Consider the following 24107-nt stretch of genomic DNA (forward strand, 5'->3'; position numbering starts at 1 on the left):
GGTCCTTGCCATCTGAGCAGAAACAATGTATGAAATGTAAGCAGTATATCATGTCCTTAAAGAGAAGGGCATGATCTTTCCTTCCCCTTTCTCTGTTTTCCACCAACTGGAATGCAGTTGCAATGGCAGGAGCTGGATCAAGCTTTTTGGCCCCATATTGAGGATGGCCGAACGACAAAACTGAGTTCCTAAACAACTTCATAAGTAGAGCTCTGATATGAGCTAGAGACTTTTCATGAGAGATAAAGCAACTAGGTACCTCTCACATTTAAGTGTTCGGTAATTTGGAATCTGCTATAGAAGCTGAGTCAACATCCTAAATGATGCAGAGCTAGGAGATCTGAAGTCCTATTTTTCTAGCACTTTCCAGCTACGAGATCTCAGGCAAACTACTGAATCTTCCAAGCTTTAGTTTCCCTAGCTGTATTACCTATTTCCCAGGGTCATTTTATAAATAAATGAGATGACCTCTAACATCTAACATCGCATCATCTAACATATAGCTGGGCTGCAACAGATGTTGAAACAGACAGCCCAGGCATTTTTGCCAAAGGCTAATCTGTCCCCACCACTCCCTTGATTAAGACTTTTCAAAAACATCCACTGCTCTTACGACAAACACCAAGCCCTTCACATGACCAAAGGCGCCTGCCAAACTCACCCATCGTCTCTAGTCCAACCTCCTGACTCCCCCCAGCCCCCACCAGCTCCCTCTGGCGACAATGACCTTGCGGTTAACTCACTCCTTCTACAAACATTGATAGAGGGCCTCCCACATGCCGGACACTGTGCGGGGGCTTCAGGTACACACCTGGGTCCTTGCTCTTAAGGACTTAATTGTCTAGTTGGGGGGGGGGGATCAAATAAGTAGATAATAAACATAGCTGACATTTATCAAGCATTTACTAAAAGTGCTGCCCTAAAATGTTTGTACAGATAGAGACTCTCAATTGCTACAACAACCCCTTGAGTCAGAGACCACCATTACCATCCCACATTGCCAGAGGTGGAAACAGAAGCATAGCAAGGTCAAACAACGTGCTCAGGGTCATACAGCTAATAGGAATGACGCAGCATTTTAACCCTGACCCCACAGCCTCTGCGTTAGCCTCTTTTCTCTCTGGCCTGCAATTGAATGTGAAATTAACACTGTAAAACACGCCACCCTGGGGAGGCACCTGAGGTTCAAGCAGGCTATGCCCCTCCTGCCCCTGGACCTTGGCACATGCTGTTCCCTCTGCCTGAAATACCTTTTCTCTCCTTTTTACCCAGTCGACTCCTGTTCACTCTGTGGACTCTAACATTTGGAAAGAGTCACTTCCTAGGGGACACCTTCTCTGCTCTCCCCAGACCATCGGGATCCATTTACGAACTCTTGCTGTATGATGTGCCTGTCCTCCAGGGCACCTATCATACCGTAATTACATATGGGCTGCTTCTTTACGTTTTCCCCACTCTCCCTTCCGTGCTGTCTTTAGACCCAGAATGCTGCAAGGGAAACAAACACACCAGTAGCGCTCAGTGCCTATTACAATGCCTGCACATAGTAGGTGCTCACTGCATCTCAGGTGAATTCACCGGCTGATTGACTTACCGCCAGGGAGCCCCGAGTTCTCCACCAGCTCTAGAGCACCACGTCTGTGAGGTTTTCTCCGTCGCTCCCTGGTGGTCTCCTGCCCTCCTCCAGGACCCCTGGCCCACACAGCCTCTGCTCCTGATGTCCCCAACCAGCCTGAGTCCCGTGAGGACGGGGCGGTGGTGCTCCAGGTCGGGTCCTGCTCATGCAGGATAGGAGGCTGAGGGGAGGCAAGGAGCCTGTGAACTTATGGGCGCCCCCTGGTTTCCCAGGACCAACCCGGAAGTCAGGGAACGGGAAGGGGCTGAGAGGAGGGGTCCAGAATCTAGACATCCTGTCTCGAAGGCCAGAGATGATCTTTAAACCCCATAAAAGCTGGAGCCACAGAGGCGGCTGTACCACCCCCACCCCAAGCATGTGGTCTGGAGTCAGGAGCCGGCTAGATCAATATCGTTAGGGAGGCTTTCAGCTACAAGTCTGTTCTGCTGCCAAGTCCCCCCAGAGGCCTGAGAAATGGTGGGGAGGAGGCAAGAGTCACAAGAAGAGGACGGGGGTGCATATTCCTTAAGGCCCCAGAGTGCAGTACACTGCGGTCCATCTGCACACCCCGCCTCTGGGGTCAGCGTTCTCCCATTTTCCAGATGAGGAAATTAAGGCCCAGGAAGGACAAAGCTTTCCTGAGGCCCTAGCAAAGCCAGAGCCAAACCAGCTGTGCCTGGGTCAGAGGCCAGCGCTCCCAAGGCAGGTCACAGCTGACGAGGCTCATCTCTGGTCCCGGCTCAGGCTGGAAGGGGGGCCTTCCCTAGGCTGTGCCTGCAGCCACACCCGGGATGGAGGCAGTCCTCACTCCAGCATCTGCAGGGACAGGGGCTCACTGGTCCCAGAGCACACTTTCCAGTAGCTCCTCTCCACTTGGGGCTCCCCGCAGCACTCGCCGAGGACGGTGTGGCGCCCAGAGAGTGTGGGCTCCCTTGTCCACGGAAGGCCACAGGACACGGCATAGCCAGCATCTCAGCCTCGCCACGCCTCCGCGTCTCCAAGCAGAGCTGTCCCAATCCTTAGGCTCCTCGTGCTGCAGCCCACCGGCCCTTGCCCCCCGACTCCCGCCTGCCCATGTCCTGCGTCCACCGTGCCCCGGGCCCCGGGCCTGACCAGCAGAACTCTGGGGGCGGGTGCTCTCCCTCGCCTCTGATTGTGCCACTCTGCTGATGAGCGCAGCCAGGGGTCAGCTCGCTGTGGGAGCCGCCCTGCCCCATTGCCGGCTTGACGCCCCTGGGACTGAGTCTCCCCACCAGGATGTCGGCCGCAAAGGGGGAGCAAAGGACATGCCTCCGTGGAGACACAGTACAGCCCGACGGGCTAGGTCTCGTGTGTGTGTGCGTGTGTGTGCGTGCGCGTGTGTGTGTGTGTGTTTTTGTCCCCGCATGCACACAGGTGCATTTGATCCTCCACCTGCCGTCCATTGTTTAGAACCAGCTGTATCCTTTCCATAATTTGACTTGCTTACAAACTGCTGAGACTAATCATTAGTCATCTTCACCAGTGAATGAGGAAAATCCAGGTCTCTAAAAGAGGAAGGCAGAATTTAATGCCCAAGAGGAGAAATTTCAGAGCTGCTGGAGCTGGATTTCCCAGACCCTACCCTTCCACCGACATCTAGAAGGCCTGCACATGGCCCCAGGGGAACAAAGACAGCTTCTCCTTCCTCAAAGAGCCCTGGTTCAGGCGGGTCAGAGCTAGGACCCCCCCAGATGCAGAAGGAGGGACACTAGGCTCAGCTTCTGAGGGGGCACATGGGGAAGGGGGCCATGGGGACACCCAAGCCAATCCAGAGGGGACTTCTTCCTCCCCTGCCCCTCCTCCAGACTGTTCCCCAAGGCGTGTGCGTCTGTGTGTGAGCACACACACCTGCCACAGAGGATTCCATGTGCACAACAGTCTTCCACAGTGGTTCTGGCCATGAGTTGTCCATAGAGTCCCCAGGAGAGAGATGAAAAGTTCCAGCGTCCCCCCTGGACCTTAGATTCACCCAGAACCTCAGGGTGTGACCCGCCCAGGCTTCAGTACTTTTCAGCCAAGTTTGAGACACCAAGTGAAAGACAGCTTGTCTTTGGCCCCAACCCCATCCCTCTGTCCCTCCTGCCCTCCTGATGCTGTTTCGGCCTCGGCCCACACCCCAAACACCCTCCACAACCAGAGGCGTGAGCAGCAGTGCCAGGCCTCGCCCCCGCCTAGCTCTCGCGCCCCCCAGCCGCAGAGACCGCGGGATCCCACCGGCAGGCCCGGCCGCGAGGGGAAGCCTAGGACCCCTGGTGCCCCGCGGAGGCCCAGACAAGGGCGGTCACGGTCCTCATGGTTCGGGTGGGGCGGAGGCGGCACATGTCAGGCCCCGGGTTTGAGACCCAGCCGGGCGATCCTCCACCAGGCCGCTCAGACTTCAGCGCCTGTGCGAGTCTCCCGGGGGGTCTCCTGAGAGTCTGGTCTGGGGTGGGGCCAGAGGCTCTGCCTTTCTGATAAGCTCCCAGGCGATGCGGATGGGCTGACGCTGCAGGGACCGCACTTGCCTCAGAAATGAAGAGAGTCTCCCGTGTAATAAGGGGTGTCAGGAGAACTCACGTCCCTACCCCAGAGCCCTCCGGCTGCAGCCCGCTCACTCCTTCCTCCTCCTCAGGGCACACTGGGAGCGCAGCTGGCCTCCACCCTGCCTCCCTGTTGGGGCCCCTCAAAGCCAGGCCGCATGAGCCCAGCCGCAGGCCCCAGCCTGCCAGTCTCATCTGTTTCTCTCTTCCGCTGGCCCAGACCCAGCCCAAGGTAGCCACGTCACCCCACAGCTGGGTGGCATCAGAGGGTGACCCCCTACACACACACACCTGAAGCCCCGGTCCCCTCTGTGGGAAGCCAGCCAGACTGCCCAGTCCCCGGACCCCCCTGTCTGACCAATGCCATCAGGTGGGGCTCCTGCCTGCCCCTCACTCATCAGAGTCTGTCCTTCCCTCGTAAACAAAACCCTAAGCAAAGGAAGGGGTGCGAGCTAAGAGACGCATGGACTTTTAGGGTTCACAGCCTGCTCGGCCAATTTCCAGTCTTGTGATTTTGAGCAATCTCTCGACATCTCTGAAGCTCCGTTTCTTTCCCTGTAAGATGAGGACAAGGACGGTCCCCAGGCGCGTGTGTGTGAGAAAACACACATACGCACTCCGCACCGTCTCTGGGACTTAGCAGGGTTGCTCGATGCGAGCTGTCACCGGTGGTGACAAGCTCCAGTTCTGCCCCTTAGAAGCTCGGTGACCTCCCGCAGACTTGGTTTCCTTCTCTGTCACTTCGATGTAATGACACCTACCTCCCGGGTGTGTTGGAAAGATTAGTCGTGACAATTCCTCGCCCGTGGCAGGCATGCAGCGCCTGTCTCCGTGGTCCAGAAACCTCCAGAGGCCGTCTCATGAACCAGCTTCACGTAGACGGGTTGGTTCCGAGTTGCTCGTAGGACCCAAGCGGGGCCTATCAGCGCCTAAGAGCACTTGCCCCAGCATTTAATATTTGCTTAAAATACCGGGAAAAAAGAGCTCTCTACGGGGCTGCCGGGCTGGGAGGATGCAAGCCGGGAGCACCTCGTGGCCAAACGCTGGGGCGTCTGGTGCCACCCCAGGGACACCGCCTGCCTGAAAATTAAGCCAGCCCGGAACCAGGGGGTGGAGACCAATTCCCGGTTCCACCGTTCGAGCTGCCGGATCCTGCGGGGCCTCACCTCTTGTTCACGGGGGCCGACACAGTCCTTTACCCCCTCCCTTTAAATCAGTTTGAGTTTCTCTCCTGGCTTTAAGAGTCCAGACGGAACTCTCACGGCAATCAGAACCAAGACCTGGACGGCGGGGAAGCCGCTGGGAGAATCATGGGGGAGCTGTGTGCGAGAGGCACCCCTCAAGCCCACCGCACATCCAGAGCCTGGAGGGCGCCCCCTTTGTGCTCACCGGAGACTCGGCAGACCCCTTCCCAAAGAACAAAGCTAGAGAAAGGCAGAGATTTTTCTTTCACTTTATCATGTATAAAGCCATACAATGCGGCGCCAGGAGAGAAAGCAGCTGTACAGGAGGGGGCCGGCATGAGGGTACGATACATTCGTATCCAGGTAAGCTGCACAGGTCAGGGTTTATACAAGGTGGCAGAGAGTATAGGCACGATGATACAAAATAGAAAGGATATTTCCATCTATATAAATACACAGCCAGGGGGTGGGGAGGACGCTGGGTTATTCTGTCTCTCCTGCAGGGGGCCGGGGAGGTGGTGGCGAGGAATCTCTTACATTTGTTCTGAATGGCATGTCAGAGGGAGGAGAGAAAATGGGGAAACACGGCATGCACACACAGATGTGCTCACTCTCACACACAAACCAAACATGGACACACGGGAGAGCCTCAACCTGCTTAACACTGATTAGAAACCAAACTTGGGACATCTGTCTGCAAAGACCTCACTGCCGGGAAGAGCCCAGGTGTGGGACATACACAAAAGTCCTCCAACAGTCTGGTCATCCGAGGACAGAGAAATCAGGAAGGAGCCGATCTGCCAGAGCCCCACCCAGTGGAGCCAGTCGTCCCCATTGACAATACTGCGATTCCTCCCATCGGGGGCCCTCCTGATTCCTTTCACTGCTGGGTGATATCGAACTGGGCGTCCCATTGCCCACCCACTATCTTTGGCCCTAACCCCACGTTTCCTAAAGAGATCAGCAAAATATGCACACACAGACTCCTGTACTCGCATGCACACGCACACCTATGTCCTGTGTTACACTGGCCAGGAGCTCCGGTTTCTGGATCCTGGGGCCTGGGCCTGGGTGAGGAATGGCTCTGGGACTCTGCCCCCAACCTCTCCAAGGACCCTGAGCGTGGGGAGATGTAGGGGATGTAGGCAGTCCCTGGATAGGGTATGGACCCACTTGGGCTCCCCAGGGCCTGAAGTTGAGAAGTTCAAAGAAGGAGGGAAGACTCGGGAGGCAGGGATGGTGGGCAAGTGTCCAGCACAGATGTTCTGCTTCCAGACACCTCCACATGCCCTGCATGGCGGGAAGAGGCTGCCCGACCTGGGCCCGGGCGCATTGGCGTCCCCTTCCTCCCTCTCCTGAGAGCACCTTTGTAAGGCTCACACTTGTGCCCCTGGTTGCCGCCTCTTATGGCCACCAGGCCCCACCGGCCCTATCCTGCCAGTCTCTGATACACCGAGGGATTCCTCGAAGCCCAAGGGAGAAGGACTCCATGAGTTTTCAGAGCCGCTGGGGAGAGACTGTGATGAAGATGGAGGTCAAAGGCCCATCCCGAACCTCGGTCACAGTGTACGTGGCCCTCAGATAGCTGGCTAGATGAGGGGGCCAGGACGCCAAGACTGCAGGGCAGGGGCATTCCAGGCACCCCTGGAGGTGGACCAGACAGCTCCCTTCCTTCCTCTTTCCCCTCTGGGGTCACCTCTCCATTGTTCCCATGCTCTGCCCTCTCCTCCTGGTCCACCGGCGTGGAGCCACCTGCACCTCGCTGGACCTCTCCCAGAGTCAGACACATGTCATCTCCCTGCCCTCTTCCCTCCAGACACCAAGCGGGCCTGCCCCAGGGAGGCCCCGGGGCCGGCCTCAGACGCCGGGCTGGAACGCGGGGGGCCGTAAGCCCACCTGACGTCTGCACCCCCGCTCTGCAACCTGACCCTGCCTCTCCCACTCCTCCTTGCCAACTTCCCCCGGACCCTGGCCCTGCCAGCCTGTTTGCAAGACCAGACAGCACTCTCCTGGCTGACAGACAGATTCAACAGTAACAGCAAACAGGGGTGAGGAGGAGGGAGGAGAGAAAAGGCTAGACATTTACACAATAATAACAATAATGATTAAAAGTGCTTTCTCTTAAAGGAAATCTTTGGCAAGAATATACTGCGGTGCTGTGTGTGTGTGTGTGTGTGTCTGCATGCTGGGGTGCACAGACCTAACCTGTGAGATATGGGAGGGCCACAGTGTCCTCCCAACCAGTGTCTGACCCAAAGGTAGGGCCACTTGGAGACTGGGGTACCCTTCTCTAGCATTCTTCTGAAACCCACTCCTTCCAGAGGGATGCAAGGGAGTGAGGATTGAGCTGATCAGCTTCCCAGGATGCCCTGGTCCTTCCCTGGGTCACACTCGGCTCAGGCCCGAGTGGGGCAGGCTGGCCATGCCCGGGAGGTGGGGGCTGCTGGGGCGGGGGGAGGCGGTGGGAAAAGCATGTGGAAGGCCCAGGGCTGGCTGCCAAAGGGTCTGCCGCTCCGCCTGGCCCCAAGTGAGGAGAGGACATCCAGACGAGGAGGGGCGAGACCCTGGGGCCACGTCCAGTGGGAGATTTAAGATATTTACAAAGGAAGTGGGCAGGAAATACCTCCTATCTGGGGAGAGAGTTGGGGTGGGTGGGAATAGGGGGGGATATCTGGGTATCTGGCTTGAACGCCTCAGAAGGAAGAGCACTTTGGAAGAACCTCGGTCACCAAGTACAAGGTTGCAACCTTTAGGAAGCGGGGGCCTGCTTCCCACCTTCAGACATTCTCCTTTCCAACTCCCTGAAACAGAATGTCCACACAGATACAGCTTCTTGGAGGAGAAAAAAATGCAAAAGACACACACATCACCCACATCGGCCACACACACCCTTGTCCCCCACAGGCTCACACACTTGCTCAGGTCCATAGTGAGGGGGCAGCTCCCCCTCATCTCTGGGAGCTGACTGCTGAACCCCAGGCTTACCAGAAAATAAGGGGGCCATGGGAATGGAGCAGGCACATTGCCTCCCCACTGCCCACTCCAAGGATAAAGGGCCCCTACGTTTCAGACTTCACTTAGACATAAAAAAAGGGATGGGAACTGGTTTATGCCCGGGGAGGCGATAAAGCAATATGGGAAAACAATAAATACTTCTTGTCAATTTACCTATTCTTTTTTTTTAACCTTTTCTTATATTTTATTAGCTTACAGATTCTGTCAGTATGTCTCACATATATATTATATATATTTATATATCAGTACAATGCCTCTCTCTAGGGGACCCCCTGGGCTTAAGAAGCCACTCAAGAATGGAGTCCTGGTGAATTTTCCATTCTGGCTTAGAGTCCTTGGGTGGTGGTCTGGGGGTTTCCCCAACTGCCCAGATGGATTCTCGGCCCTCTGACCTAAATGCATGCCTTGGCCCCTCTGTTGCACGGCAGCTTGGCTCTGCCGGGGAAACCAAGGCAGGAGGGGTAACAGCAAGGCTCTGGCATGGTAGGTAGGCCATGTGGGATGCACAGGCAGCAGCAACAAGAGCTCTGCTAAGGATATCCTGGACAGCCCCGTACAAGTCAGACCCCGAAACACCCGCAGAGGGGAGCACGAGGCCTTCGGGTGTCTTCCCTGGGGCTTGCTGGGCAGGGCTTTTGAAAGCAGGTTCGGCAGGACAAGCTCCAACATGGGGACACTGAAGGACGGGGCAGGGCAGGAAGGCTCAATCCCCCACAGCCGCAAGGGCATCAAACAGATCAGCAAATGTGAGGAAAGGCTGGTCTGGGGCACAAAACCCAAGAACGGGCTGAGGGCTCGGAGCTGGTGGGAGCCACCTGCCCAGGCTACACCCGCGATCCTGCCAGCTCCACAGCCGCCCCTCCTGACGGATCTCTCCCCCAAGACGATGCGCATGCATGTCTGCACCTCCCGGAACCAATACTCCAGCCTCCCGACTGAGGCAGAACAGGGGATACCGCCGTCAGGCAGCCAGCCGCCCTCCCACTGGGGTCTTTCTTGAGAAGGGCTGGCAGCGCACGGGGCCGCTAGAATGCAGGCACAGGGGCCCAGGCTGTGACCCAGAATCTTGGGTACTCGTGGGGAAGAGGGCTTATGTCCCCCCCCCCCCCCGCTGCCCTGTCACCCCCTGCTATTGCCTTCTTTGGACAGGATGCACATGTGTGTGCGCAAACACACGGGGCACAGACAAGGACAGGTGTTATACCTGGCTGAGAGGCACAGGAAAGTCAGTGAGGATGGGGGTGTGGACCTATTACGCACCCCGTATATACACCCGCACAGACTGCACAGCGGAGGCGGAGTCCAGAGACCTCAGGTACCTCAGGTCTCAGATACTTTCAAAGGCAAAAGTTCGGCCACGTGACGTCCCATGCTGGCTGTGTTTGGTTCACCAATCTACCCCGGAGGCGGCCAGAAAAGGATTCTCTCAATCTGATTTCTCCTCACGAAGCAGTCGGGTTAGGGAGACAGAGCTTTTCCATTTACTCCCAAATGACAGATCCCCAAGGAGTTGGTCTGTCTCCTCTGAGGAGCCCCATCCTCTCGGAGGGGGGAAGGGGGAATTAGGTGGACCTGGTGAGCGGTGGAGGCTTTCAGGGCTCCACAGTATCCCTCTACCCAGGGGAATCCAAGTTATTCTCCTCCATCTTTTTCTTTCTCTCTCTCTCTCTCTTCCCCCTTCCCCTCTGCAATTCACTTCCCCCTCCTCACGTTGCACTTTCTTCTCTCCTTCTCCAAAATTGGCCCAAAGTCCTCCTTCTGGATTCAAGGGTGGTCAGGATTCATGGGTCCCCTCCCCACTTGCCCCATCCCCCCCACTGCCCTGGCCCCGGGCGAGGGGTGGCGTTCATCTCTTCTGGCCGGCACTCAGCATGACCTTGGAGACGAAGTTGACAATGGCGGAGGCGGGCTGGTTGGGGTCAAGCTCAGCGAAGAGGTGGCAGGCATTGTCCGTGGTGCTGCCCTGCTTCCGGGCCACGAATCCGAAGAGCCTGCGGGGGGGCAGGAGAGGGGTGCCAGGCGTGAGGGGAAGGTGGGGGCCGGGGGGGGGACCCCAGGCCTGGGAGGGCTGCCCATGTGAGCAAGCTCATCCTCAGCTCAAAGCCTCTCCCCAGTCTTCCCACCTCTCCCTGCACATGGGGATGGGGGGTCCCGAGAGCAGGAGAGAATCCTCCCTCTCGTCTGCCCCCAGAAAGCCAGGGCCTGGAGATGAGAGTGTCCCTGGCTTCAGGGCAGGCAGCCATTCCCCTCTGAGGAGCAGCCGGAGGAGGGGCTAGAGGCAAATGAGGAGACTGGACAGCAAGAGGTGGGGAGGAGACCGAAAATAAAATGGGGACATTCCTAGGCTGGCTTCTCTCGGTCCTTCCCAGCCCCACCCCTCCCCGACAGTTCTTGCGCACAACACAGAAGCGCATGAAGAAAATGCCGTCTGCCTGTCAAAGCGCTTGGCCTCCTCAGACACCAGGGGAGGATCAGGGAGACAAGGACAAGGGGTCACCGCGCCCCCCCCACACACACACACTCTTCTCCCGGGCTCCAGAGAATGGGAGGGGATGGGGGACCCCACACCTGTTCCTCCCCACCCCCACTCCCCGCACCAGAGTGACCTGGAATTCTCTGTGCAAAACAGAGTTAAAAATATGAGCAGAGAACAGAATGTGAGTCCAGGTCCCCTCCCAGTCGGCACGTTGCTAATTAGAGCGAGATGGGGAAATCGGGACAGCTGGAGATTCCGATGGAAACCCCTCTCCCCAGGACTGGACCACAACAGCTGAAATTAGCAAAGCTGGGTCCTGCTCACCACCACCCGCACGCACGTGTACACACACACATACACACACAAACACACACGCATGCACATGCACAGGACTTCCTACAGCTTGGCTATCCCCAACTTTGTTTCAGGGGCTGGGGGCAGCTAGGGCCCGAGGTCCGGGGTAATGGCCTGCCCAAGCGAAGGGGATGCCTGCGTCCACGGCACAAGCCCCAGCACCTTCTTTGCAGGCTTGCTGAGGCTCCTCGGTGCTGGTGCGAGGGAGTGGCTCCCAGCCGCCCCATGACCTCGAGCCAGCCCTGGCTGCCTGGTTTCGCCAGGGTGGAGAGCCAGCCAATCTCACCAGCCTAAACACGGCCCGCCTGCCCTCCCTGCTGTTGATTTCAGCTCCCTGGCTCCAGAGGCCAGTTCAACGACTGCCAAGTCCTTTTTCTGCTCAGGGGGAATGGATCCAGGCAAGAAACCTCAGCCCCAGGGCAGGGAGGAGCACTTGCAAGGACCTGCGATCAAGTACCTCCTGAAATCTGGGGCCTGAGGCGCCTCGCATACCTCCCCCTGGTCCCTGCCTGACTGAGCCGGGCTCTCCGGGGGCCTCTGCCCTGCCGAGCAAGGCCGCGTCAACAGGAAGCTCTGCATAAAACCAGCTCTGGAATGAGGAGAATGACTTCCGGGCTTGGGAGCAGCCCACTTCTGTCCCCAACCCACTGTCTCCCCATCGCAGGGCCCGGTGGTGACTGAGCATGAGCTCCTTCAGACACAAAGCTCTGGCCTGCTTGGGTCAGGGACTCGGAGTTCCTAACGGCCCTGGGAACTCAAAGAAGGCTGAAGTAGGTATGAGGCATGCTCTGAGATGGCTGGACACCTGGGTCCTTCTTTCAGCTGGGCCACTAGTTCTTTACGTGACCTGGGGCAAGGCGAGATCCCCTCTGTCCCCCCAGCCCCTCTGGATGCTCCCAGGGGCGTTCATGGTGCTGTCCACTGCTGAGCAACATTCACTCCTGACCACAGGATTCACAGACACTCACCAAAAGAGTGAGAGTGGGAATCAAGGAAGCAGGATTTGGGCAGAAAGACCATTCAAGCAGCCCCCTGCCCTGTGGCCGCTGCCCCCAATATAACTGCCAGCCCTCTGCCTGCTTCCTCAGAGAAGCTGGTCTGGTCCTAGGAGAGGCCAGGTGACAAGACTGGAGGCTGGGCCTCCAGCTTCGAGGCAGGAGAAGGCAAAAGACCTCGCTGGCTGGCCAAGCTTTCCTCCAAAGTTGAGTGACTGACCCCAGCACAAATGCTTTTGCTGCCCTTTGCCTACCCCGGGCCCAGATTCTAGGCTTCCCCTAGGAGCAGCCGGCCGGGGCAGGGGAGAAGACACTTACTTAGCAGGGACACCTCCCTCTGTCTTCATCCACCTGTGGAGAGAAACACACCACAGCATAAAACACTACACCTTCTCACCCCCCCAGAACCCGGCCCCGTGCATGCCCAGGCCTCCTGGGGGGAGAAGGGAGACCCCGTTCCAGGGGGATGGGAGCCTCCAAAGATCACACAGGGGGAGGCATTCACGGTGGAGGGAACACTGTGGCCTGTCTCCCAAGGAGCTCTCCGCAGTGTGAAGAGAAGCAGATTCGAGGTCAAGGATATGGCAGAGGGCATGGAAGCAAGCATATGGGTCCCTGGGAGGAGCTCCAAATGTGTGGTGGGAGAAACTCAGAAAGCCACCCAGCACAATTACTCACTGTCTCTCGGACACAGGCAGACCTTCAAGTCGAACCAAGAATATACGCCCACACCCACACGTGCACATGCATGCACACACAGAGACTCCGGCGTTACAGAAATGGGCGGGAGGGAAGGGGTCTGCAAGAGCCTTACTTTCTCTCCTGAGGATCCAGGTCACAGAAGGTGACAGTGTTGAGCGGGTAGTGTCGTCTGAAGAAGAGCCTGTGGCACAGACAACAGACAGAGAATAAGCGCAGAAATGACCACTCTTTCCCACCTTCCCCTTGCAGGTCAGGCCACCGTGCGTGGCTGTCATGGGCTGACCCCACCTCCCCCTTATACGCAAGATGGCCTGGGCCGCTCATAGAAGCAATGCCCAGGAACAGATAGACGTGTCACTGAAACATGTCCCAAATGCCAGTAAGTAGAAAAAGAAGGAAGAAACTGGTATTGAAGGAGAACATGAGCAGACCCTGGAGGAGGAAGGAAAGAAGCAGGAGGGAGAGCCTGAGAGGAAAGGCTCCGCTCTAGAAAGCAGGCACTTTTATTGATTGTATTTATGGCTGTGTGTTCAATGCAGGCACAACTGTAGAAGGATGGATGGATGGATGGATGGATGGATGGATGGATGGATGGATGGAAGGACAGATGAATGAATGGGATGATGGGATAAACAGGTGGGGGAGGATAAATGGAGGATGAATGGATGCAGGTATGAGCGAATCAATTGGTGAGTGGATGAGTAGGTGGATGGATGGGTGGTTGGGTGGAAGGATGGATGGGTAGTTGGGTGGAAGAATGGATGGGTTGTTGAGTGGAAGGATGGATGCATGGGTAGAAGAGTGGATAGACGGCTGGATGAGTGGGCAGGTGGATAGATGGATGTATGGATGGGTAGGTGGATGGGTGGAAGGATGGATGAATGAGTGAGTAGAGACATAAATGGATGATAGGATAAATGGGTGGAGGAGGATAAATGGAGGATGAATGGATGCAGGAATGAGCAAATCAGTTGGTGAATGGATGAGTAAGTAGATGGATGGGTGGTTGGGTGGAAGGATGGATGGGTGGGTAGAAAAGTAGATAGGTGGCTGGATGAGCGGGCAGGTGGACAGCTGGATGCATGGGTGGGTAGGTGGATGGGTGGGTGGGTGGGTGGAAGATGAGTACAAGGAACGAATGGTAAGTGGGTGGGTAAATAGATGGATAGATGGGCCACAAGGAGAGAGCCCAATATGGAAGCAAGTAGAAAAGCCTTACTTTCTCTGGTTGTCAGTCAGTGTAATTCCCTGTGCAGAAACTTTGAAGTGAACAATGGTGGCAGCTGGTGTGGGGTCAGCAGCCAGTGTCTCAGAAGTAGCTTTGGAGATGGCCTGTGGCCCAGTGAGTGACTCCATGTCCACAGAGTTGACGAAGAGCACGTTGCAGGCTGGAATAAACCCACCCAAAGAGGAGTCAGGGGGGCCAGAGTGGGTGGGGATGACACACCAAGTCATCTCTTGGGGGAGAAGGAGTTGATGAATTTTAGGCCAGCCTCAGGCCAGGCATCCGCACAGAGAAATTTGGACTGCAGAGATATTTGGGTCTGCAGGAGGGGACAGGGCGGGCAAGAGGAGAGGCCTGGGTGGGGACCCAGTCTGGGGTGACCACTCACCTGCCCCTTGCTTCAGCAGATCAGTGGTGGAGTTGGCAGGGCCCGAGCTATCTTTCGATTCATCTGTGGGGTCTGAGACAAAAACTTAATTCAGCTGGTAATTAAAACTCTAGAGCTGGAAAGCAGCACGCGTTTGGCTGGGCCTCAAGCAAGCTCTGCAAATACTTTGTGCAACGGATACTGCTTTTCATAACAGGCCCCGGCAGTTGGCACGTGTGTGTCCAGGCTGAACATTCCAACAATGACTGTAAGTATGCAGCACACAGGTTGAGAGCTCTGGGGTCCAACAGTGTGGGGCTCAGAGCCTCGCCCCAGTATCTGCCAAGTAGCTATAAAACAGAGATGCAATCGTACCCATTTTGTTGGGGCTTTGAGATGCCCCCCGTACAGTGTGAGCCCAGTGCTTGGCATAAAGCAGGTCTTCAAGTGGCAATGGATGTCACTGTCATCATTGTGCATGGATGTGTCTGTGTAGATCGACGAATGCCCTACATCATCAAGCCCTTAATGCAGCACAACTATAATTTCAATATTAATAAGAACTGAGTACTGTCTGTACCAGTGTTTCTCAGACTTTGGAGTGCAGGGTTTTTAAAACAGATTGCTGAGCCCCACCCCAGAGTTTCTGAGTAGGTGGGGCTTGAGAGTATTTGCACTTTTAACAAGTTCCCAGGGGTGCCAATGCAGCAGGTCTGGGAACCATACTTTGAGAAGCACTGTTTTATACAATGTAAATATCAAACAGTTTTATTTATTTATTTTTTTTTAAGATTTTATTTATTTATTTATTTGAGAGAGAGAGAGAGTGAGAGAGCACAAGAGGGGGGAGTGGGAGAGGGAGAAGCAGACTCCCCGCTGAGCAGGGAGCCCGATGCGGGACTCGATCCAGGGACTCCAGGATCATGACCTGAGCCGAAGGCAGTCGCTTAACCAACTGAGCCACCCAGGCGCCCAATATCAAACAGTTTTATAATCGCTAAACTACTTTCATAAATTGCATAGAACTATAATTTAGTTGGTGTCCAAATTGCGGGGTTAATAATGCTACTTAAGTTGTATTTGAACTTTTAAACTAATAATGTTGGTCAATTATCATTAATAATTCAATGAATTGAGTTGGATACATAGAAATTATCAAATAATATTGGGGGTTTTGTGTGTGGGCATAACCCCAGGAGCTCCAAGAGAAACTGGAAGAAAGTCCCAGAGACACTTCTAGATATCCTAGTTTTAAACAGAGAGGATGGGAAGAAGGAACCCAGGTTCCAGTTCCTAGACCTCGAGGTCAGGGCCGAGCATAATCCCCCTCACATGGGCCTCGTATGTGGGGCCGGGGGGCAGAAGCCTACACTGTGAAGGGTGTCGGATGTCCATCTGCCATCCTCCAAAGCTGGAACACTTCTCTAAGAGAGGCTAAATTCTCCTTCGCTGGGCCCAGGGTCCCCCTCAAATTCTCACCTATATGTCCTGAGGCTCTCAGGCTCCATTTATACTTTCCACAATCAACAGGCCTTGCTCTTTCCGTAGTTCTGCATCCCCTCAGTCAGACAACACCCCCACAGCCAAGCGGACTGGAAACTCCAGGGACATCTTGGCCCCGTTTCCTTCCCACGCCATGAGGCACCAGCCACCTCTTCCTCTGAGTGCGCTCCTCTTAACTCACATCAACCTCCAACCCCTGGGCAACACCCGCCACGACCTAAATCTGCCTTCCCCTTCCCCTTCCCTCAACCCCGCCCACCGATGTCCATCTTATTCTTCACACACGGTCCTCCCCATCACTGTCTCCTACTTCTAATGCCTCCCCTGGGCTTATTCTGAAGATTCACAAAAGAATTCCTTAAAGCCACCAGAGAATTTTCCAGAACAATCTGGCAAGTCAATTATGTGTGTTCCTGGAGTTAAGTTTTTTAAAGAACTTTTCCTTTTTTTTTTTTTTTTAATGGGTGGGGGCAGGGTGGGGGGAAGGAGAGTAGTTTTGAATTTCCCCAGATTGGCAAAATGACCCATGTCCTCCAACCCTGGCCCGTGTTCTAGAGTGGCTGGCCGAGCTGACACAAGGAGGAGGCCAGCTCAAAGATGTACTTGGAGAGCAAGGAGTCTCACGTTCCTACCTCGGTTTGGAATGACCAGCTTACAGGGCAGAGCCAGTGGGATGATGGAATGCTGGTAGACCAGGGCAGAGAGAGACCCTGTGGAAGGAGATAGCACGTCAGGACCAGTGTCCCTGGGAGTGGGCCAGGGTGCTGAAGAGCCCAGACACCCCACCCCGCTATCCGTAATCTCCAGCTTCTTTATCACCTCTCCCTCATCCCACCAATGAAGCTGAAAATCCACCCCCTCTTTGTTAGCAAGATCTAAGGGAGAAGGTTCCAGAGGCTCCCTCTAACAGCCACAAGGTTTCCTTTCCAGAAAATTCCTCCCAACATCTTTCCTTAGTCCTTCTAGCTGCTAAGGCCCCTCTCAGGATGGTGCAGCCAAAGTATCAGAGAATCGTGGAATCAAATCCCGGCTCAGTCACTTATTAGCTCTGTGTTCCTTGGGTAAGTCTAGCTTAGTCCTGCCATGCAGGACTGTTAGGAGACCACAAGTAATATAAGGTTCCCAGATGGTGACTTTCACATCGTAGGGGGCGGTAGATATAGGCAGTTGTTAGGGTTGTTATTCAAATTCCAATGGTAATGCATTTCAGTGGAGTGGGACAAATGCAGAAAAGCATATGGCAGAGAGAAGCAGCCACAGTTCAGAGGATGGGCGCCACTGTTCCCCGCACCCACAACAAGGGGGACCGGGGACTGCCTGAGACTCTGCGGGCAGGCTGTGGAGGTGGGGGACAGCTCACCAAAGTTTGGCTCATTGGGGCACCCCTTGAGCTTGACTCCTCTGGGGCCGGTCTCGATCAGGAAATGTCTCACCAGCTCATGGGTCATGTCCCCTGGGATGAAGAAAAAGACAAGAGGATGGAGCACTTTTCGTGGTGCCCTCCCAGCACCTGCCAACGGCACTCCATCCCTTCCCCACGTGCGCGCTCTGTGAGGGGAGCAAGGGTGGGACGGGCAGTACGGCCAGAACCCCCAGAATGGAGAGACCACCGCTCAAGCAAACACAACCACAGGGTCCCCATAATCCTGCTTCCCTGTGCTCTGACCCCAACCATCACCAGGCCCAGGATTCATCCTCCTGAAGAGTCTGACTCAGTGGGGACCAGCTCCCCTGCTGCTCTCAGGGTCCTTGGGCACCTCAGGCTCCGAGAACACGGGACAGAGCACATGGTCCGGAAGCCCTGCTCGAGGAGGGGGCGGTGCTACCTTTTTTATTCTGCTGCATGATGGTCGGAGGGGGAGAAGACACCTTCATGGCCAGCCCGTAGGCCCCTCGGAAGGAATGGCTGTCGCGGATGATGAAGGCCCCCGGCTCCTGGTCCTTGAGGAGTGCGATGGCTGGGGTTGGAAGGGGATGAGGAGAGAAGAGGAGAGAAGACGGTGATGGCCCTGGGCTTATTTAAGACTCATCAGGCCTATCGAATCTCGTTCTTTAGTTAGAATTTAAACACTCCTAAGGGTCCTCCTCTGCTAGAGTAAGCAAGCGTCTTTTATGAATGGCCAGGTAGTAGATATTTCAGGCTCCACAGGCCGTGCAGCCCCCTACTGCGAGTACCAGGCCCTGCCCCGGCAGCCTCAAAGCAGCCGCACGAGACAGAAGCGAATCGCCATGGTGCATTCCACTAAAACCGTAGTTACACCCGCAGGCAGCAGTCCGGATTCGAGCCCATCCCCAACGCCTGCCTTACATCCACCCGGACCTGCCTTGGGAGCCTGAGGCGGGCCTCATCTCCAGCCCCACGATCCCAACTTCGTTCTTTCCGTAAAATGTGCAGAAGTCTCCCACCTCACATAGACAGAGGGCTAAGATTTGCTATTACCTTGGCTGGCCTTTCACTGTGCTTGGCAAATCCAGACTTGGCTGCTTTTAAGGACCCTCCATGGGTCTACAAACCCTGCTTCGGTCCTCCCACACTTCAGCCTGGGGAGGGGCATCTTACTGTCTGACCTTGATCCCAGCCCCTCTGTGTGACCACCACATACGGCAAAAAGGAGTGAGTCTGCTTGTGTTCCTTGCCCGAGGAAGACATGGTGGGCAGCAGCCAGCTGTGACCTCTGATGGACCACAGGACCCTCGGTGGCACCCAGGACTCACCCTGCTCTCTGGAGATCTCAGGCTTGTACCAATACTTGGAAGTGTCCTGGACAAACTTCACTTTAGCCCGTGTCTCGGGGCTGTTGTCTAAAGAGAGATGAAGAAAGAGAAACAGTGTTAGGGGTTGAATTGTAGCCCCCCAAGAAGGTCTGTTGGAGCCCGAACTGCAGGTACCTGTGAATGTGACCTTATTTGGAAATAGGGTCTCTGCAGATGTCATTAAGGTAAGATGAGGTCGTGCTGGATTAGAGTGGGCCCCAATCCAATATGACTGATGTCCTTATCCGAAGAGGGGAAGAGACAGAGAGACACGTGGGGAGGGTCATGAAGACGGAGGTAGAGACCAAGGGATGAGTCTAAAAGCCAAGGGACACCAAGGATTGGCAGCCACCACGAGAAGCTAAGAGGGAGGCCTGGAACAGACTCTCCCTCGAGACTCCAGATGGAACCAACCCTGCCAAAACCTTGATTTTGGACTTGTAGCCTCCAGCCCGGGAAGGCTTAAATTCTGTCGTCTTGAGCCACCACGTGTCATGGTGGTCACAGAAAACTAGCACAGGACGACAGTGTCCTCACTGCTGGAAGGGACCTCGAGCGGCCTGCCCATCCTTCCCAATCCCCGCCAACTGTCACACATCATGGAGCTGTTCTCCTCTCGAAGAGCGTGGCACAGCAAATCTCACGAAGCTGAGGAAAGCCCCTCCTTCACCCTGTCCCCTCCTTTCCCCAGAAGATTTGGACTAAACCCTTCCTGCAGCTTCTCTCCCACAGGCTAAGGCACCCCACCTTCTGGCCTCTTTCGCCACAAGATGGATTTCCCAACTGTGTCAAAACCACCTCGAAGTTGAGGGAAGAAAAATACATTCCCATCACTTCTCCCCAAGCCCCCCGCCCACCCCCTCATGCCTTATATGGAGAGCCCATGTTCTGCATCACACACAAAAAAATTCAGCCCTGCCCTGGAACAGAGGAGAACCTGCCCTGGAACAGAGGAGGGGGATGGCCTAGAGGCTATCTACTCTGAGTCATATACCTACCCCACTTCCCTGGCAAATGACCCTCACCCAGACCCTCTGCAGACCAGAGATGCCTTATGGAGCATTAGTTCAGGAAGATGCTCAGAGAGCATCCAGTCCAACCACTTAACTATACAAATGAGGGAAGTGAGGCTCAGAGAGAGAGAGGCTACCCAAATCGCACAGGCGGTTCTCAGAAAGGCTCCTGTAAGACCTTCCCAGGTAAGGAAAAACAGCTGCCAATTCCGTGCTGGCTACACCTTCTCTTCCTTGTCTGGGTGTTAGGATGTGTGGCCCTCGCTCTCCAAGCTCTTCCTTCATCTTTTGGCACCAAAGAAACAAAAGGGGGGTTGGGGGAAGAGAAAGAAAGGAAGATTCCAACTGCACATGTTTCTTTGCTCTCCTTTCTTCAGAGAGAAGCTGGGACAGAGCGAGCTTATGTTAATGCTGTGAAGTTGACGGCGCGGACCCGAGACACGAGTTAGGTTGTGTGTCCAGCGCTTGGTCCATTTCGACTTGTCAGTTACACCGTGTTCGGCCCTGGGACCAGCGTCCGGAGGATAGCAAGGGGGTAGGCCGGCTCCCTTTCCTGGCAGCTGTGCACGGAGGGGGGCCTCTGGGCTAGGCAGCTGGGCCACAAGTGCTGCTTGCTGCCTCTCTCTCTGCTCTGAAGCCCCAGGCCCCCACTGCTGCTGGGGCCTAATGAGCTGTCAGAGGTGGCTGCAGCCCCATGTGCCTTCCTGTGTTGACTCCAATGGCTATTTTAAGCAGGGAAGATGGTGGGAAACAGGAAATGTCCCAACTACTAGAAGTTTTCCATCCTCCAAGAAGAGGGGCTGGGAACCAGATGTCTCTGGTGGGTAGCAGGAAGCAGGGGCGTGCAGGGGCACTGTAGGTGCCCCGGGTTGGCAGGCCCAAGGCAGGACCCGGGCGAGTCACACTGAGCATCTAGGCAGCTGGGGCCCACTGCAGGCTGCCCGAAACATTCTAAATCGTCCTCAAATGCCCCAGAGCTCCGGGACCACTCGGCAGTAGTCACATTTGAGGTCTGGCTGAGAGGCTGCTGATCAGCTGAGGCCTTGACCTTTGTGTTTAGATAATGAGCCCTCTACATGGAGGCAAAAAATGCCAAGTTCTGGTGATGAGTAAAGAATTCAGTGTGTGAACACACATGGGCTTCCGTGAAGCTGGGCCGGTTCACGGTCACGAACCAGATTCCGGGGAACATGCCCAACCCCCGGCCTTGGCCCAGAGTGCAGCCGGCTGCCTGATCTATTATTAGTGATGTGTGTGCAGTGGGATCAAAAGGTGGGGATAGAGTGCTGTGGGCAGCCAAACATAGGAGGTCCAGGTTTGGAAGGCAGATTTTCAGGGTGATGCTAAATCACAAGTATGGAAACATGATAAGACAACTCTAATCATGCTTTAAGAGCACCAGCTTTAGGGTACGTGGGCCTAGATCAGAAGCCATTTATTAAGTGTGGAGCCCTGGACAAATGACTGAGTCTCTCTAAGCTTCGGTTTGCTCCTGCATAAACTGGGGGTCATAAGGGGGCGCCTGGGTGGCTCAGCCGTTAAGTGTCTGCCTTCAGCTCAGGTCATGATCCCAGGGTCCTGGGATGGGGCCCCACATCGGGTTCCCTGCTCCGCGGGAAGCCTGCTTCTCCCTCTCCCTCTGTCACTACCCCTGCTCATGTTCTCTCTCTCTCAAATAAATAGTAAAATCTTAAAATAAAATAAAATAAAATAAATAATAAAATAAAATAAAATAAAATAAAGCAGGGGCAATAATACCTACTGTGCCAGGCAGCCATGCAGATTAAAGAGCTCGTGCCTGGCTCAGAGCCTGGCACACAGCATGTGCTCAACAAGGGGCAGAAGCTAGGCTGGTGGTGATGATCATTGTTCCCAGTAAGATCATCACTATTATTCTCCTCCTCTTCATCATCCTCATGGGCACCCACATCCTCATCACTGCCCCCACACCCAGCACACTTACTTTGAGGACACCTCCAACTTCCATTATACAGATGGGGAGACTGAGGCCGAGAAGTCAGTGATCTGCTCGAGATTGTGTGCCAAAGAGATGGCAGAGCAGAGGCAGAGACAGATATCCTAACTAGCAGGCGATCCATCAAGGTGGAGGCGGGAGCAGAAGGAGGGGCTCACCTGGCATGGAGTACTTGGAGAAGTCGGGCAGGGTGTGAGAGAAGGAGACGGTGCTGCCCCCGCTGGGACTGGACATGCCACTGGCCACAGGCGAGGAGGACACCTTCCCATTGACGGTGGCGTAGTTGGGGAGGCTGCCCGCTCGGTCTCCCACGGACATCCTCCGCTTCTCGGGCAAGGCTGGTGTGGGGCTCCCTTGCCGGAAGGCGGCCGAATCGGGTGATGGGGAGGTGGCAGGGCTGCTCAGGCCTGGGTAGTAGGCAGGGGACACGGGGAAGGAGGGCGTGGAGGGAGCCTGGTAGCCGGAGGCACTGCTCTGCCGGGACAGCGTGGGTCTCGGGTCATCGGGGGTGGAGTAGCCACCGCAGGCCACATGCCGGTCCAGGCTGGGGCTGCCGGGAACCACAGATCCAGACCCTACCAGGTGCCGGCCCATGCTGGGGCTTCCAGGGCTGGCTATCGCGTTGCCATGGAGACCAGAGGCCAGGCTGCCTTGGTGCGCCCCAGGGTGCCGGCCCAGGCTGGGGCTTCCCGGAGTCGTGGCCACACTGCCGTGGAGGCCTGAAACCTGGTGGGCCCCAGGATGCCGGCCCAGGCTGGGGCTTCCCGGAGTGGTCGCTGCGCTGCCCTGGGGGCTGGAGACCGTGCTACCGTGGAAACCAGTTCCTGCTGGACCCATCACCTGGCGGTGGCTCAAACTGGGACTACCAGGGGCGGCCATGCTGGGGTTGATGGCCCGGCGGCCAAAGCCAGGACTGGGGGGGGTGTTGGTGCCCACTGTCCTGTGGCGAGCCTGAGGGCTCCCAGGCACTGTGTGGACGCCGGCCACAGTGAACTGAGGCCGCGCCTGGCTTTCTGGGGCGCTGAACTGCTGAAGTGAGTAGTCGGTGCTGCTGTAGCTGCTGCCCACGGGTGGGAGAGGAGAAGAGCTCTGGTAGCTTCTCTGTGCCGAAGGACTGGGCTGGCCCAGGCTGCCGGAACGGAAGCCCAGATCCAGCAAAGGCTGGGTGGGTGTCCGGGGGCCCTGGTCGCTGCTTTCCCCAGATGGGAAACTCCCCACTGAAGTGCTAGAAAGAGAGGGGGCAGGGTGAGATGTCAAGGTGAAGGACAGGCTCTCCGTGAGCATGCAGCCCTCCCCCCCACCGCTAATAACAACAAAAAGAGCTCCACGGGCATGTTTGCTGGAATGTCATGACTTTTGTACATCACCCTATGGAACCGGCAGAAGAAGAGACGGAGGCTCAGAGAGGCGAAGCACTAAGCTCACAACCCACAGTAAAATACCAGGGTTCTAACTCAAATTGCATCTGATTTCAAAGCCCATGTTTCCTTCACTGCCCCTTGTTGACTCCTAAACCACAAGTCAAAACAGGGGGGTCTCCTCTAATGGAAACTGAAGATAGCCTCATGTCACCTCCAACATCACTGAAACAGAACACCAGGGAGGGGTCAAACCACCTGGCTCCTGTTCCTACTGGGAATATCCCGCCTTGACTCACTTTTCCCAGAACGCTATTATCATCTTTGGACACAGAGAGTGCCGGAATTGGGCTTTCATTCCTGGATAGCTCCAAAAGGCAGACAACAAGTCTCATAGAAGGAGATTTCAGCTTATTGTAAGGCCTGCTTTCCAGCCGTTGGATCTGGCCACTAATTTAGCAAGCTGCCTTGCATAGTAATGAGACTCCCGTCATTAGCAGTATTTAAGCAGAAGCTGACCAACTTCCGGACCTGAATGCTGTGGCCAGGGGATCTCCTCCTTTGGGAGGTTAGATTAGATGAGCTCAGAGGTAGCTCCCCATTCTAAGACTCCAATAAAATTCAGTTCAGAGGGGGCTGTCCCTGGGGAAATAGCCACAATCAGATCCTCCTCTGAAGTTTTGTGCAAGTCTGTAGAGCCGTGCAATGCAATGGCCCATCAGCTGGGAAACCCAGATGCTGGAAACCTGTTCAACTTTCCTCATGTGGCGAACGAAGGGGCTGGGTTAGGTAATGCTGATTCCTTCCAGACCCAAACTCCTACCCGCTGATGATATGGTAGGAGAGGCAAAGGTTGACAGGGACCCCGCCTAAGCTGTGGCTGCAGGGAAGTAGCAGGGGGACTTGGCAGCAGGAGCCCCTGGGCAGGGGGCAAGGGTGGAGGAGGTGGTCCTTACACAAGACGATGGGCCAAAGCCTGGAGCTACAGACTGGAAGGAGTCTCGAGGCCAGGTTGGATAAGCTCCGGTCGC

At 55.6% G+C, this 24107-nt stretch overlaps 1 protein-coding gene across 12 annotated transcripts in view; it reads right to left on the bottom strand.

The window, feature by feature from the left end:
* Window positions 1-5592: 5592 nt before the first annotated feature.
* Window positions 5593-24107, bottom strand: part of TNS1 (tensin 1) — a 193800-nt gene continuing 175285 nt past the window's right edge. For all 12 annotated transcript variants that reach the window (XM_045868018.3, XM_064587035.1, XM_054506018.2 and 9 more), the window contains 10 exons: window positions 21877-22943; window positions 18692-18778; window positions 17803-17934; window positions 17337-17429; window positions 16609-16686; window positions 14495-14566; window positions 14101-14269; window positions 12994-13062; window positions 12498-12530; window positions 5593-10345 (listed from right to left, as the gene is read on the bottom strand). In XM_045868018.3, coding sequence (XP_045723974.1) covers window positions 10201-10345; window positions 12498-12530; window positions 12994-13062; window positions 14101-14269; window positions 14495-14566; window positions 16609-16686; window positions 17337-17429; window positions 17803-17934; window positions 18692-18778; window positions 21877-22943 — 1945 coding nt within the window. In that variant the 3' untranslated portion in view covers window positions 5593-10200. The remainder of the gene's footprint in view (window positions 10346-12497; window positions 12531-12993; window positions 13063-14100; window positions 14270-14494; window positions 14567-16608; window positions 16687-17336; window positions 17430-17802; window positions 17935-18691; window positions 18779-21876; window positions 22944-24107) is intronic.

This window comes from Mirounga angustirostris, unplaced genomic scaffold, assembly GCF_029215605.1.
Source record: "Mirounga angustirostris isolate CCGP_5_RB_7025 unplaced genomic scaffold, mMirAng1.0.hap1 SCAF_3, whole genome shotgun sequence".
Classification (NCBI taxonomy): Eukaryota; Metazoa; Chordata; class Mammalia; order Carnivora; family Phocidae; genus Mirounga; species Mirounga angustirostris.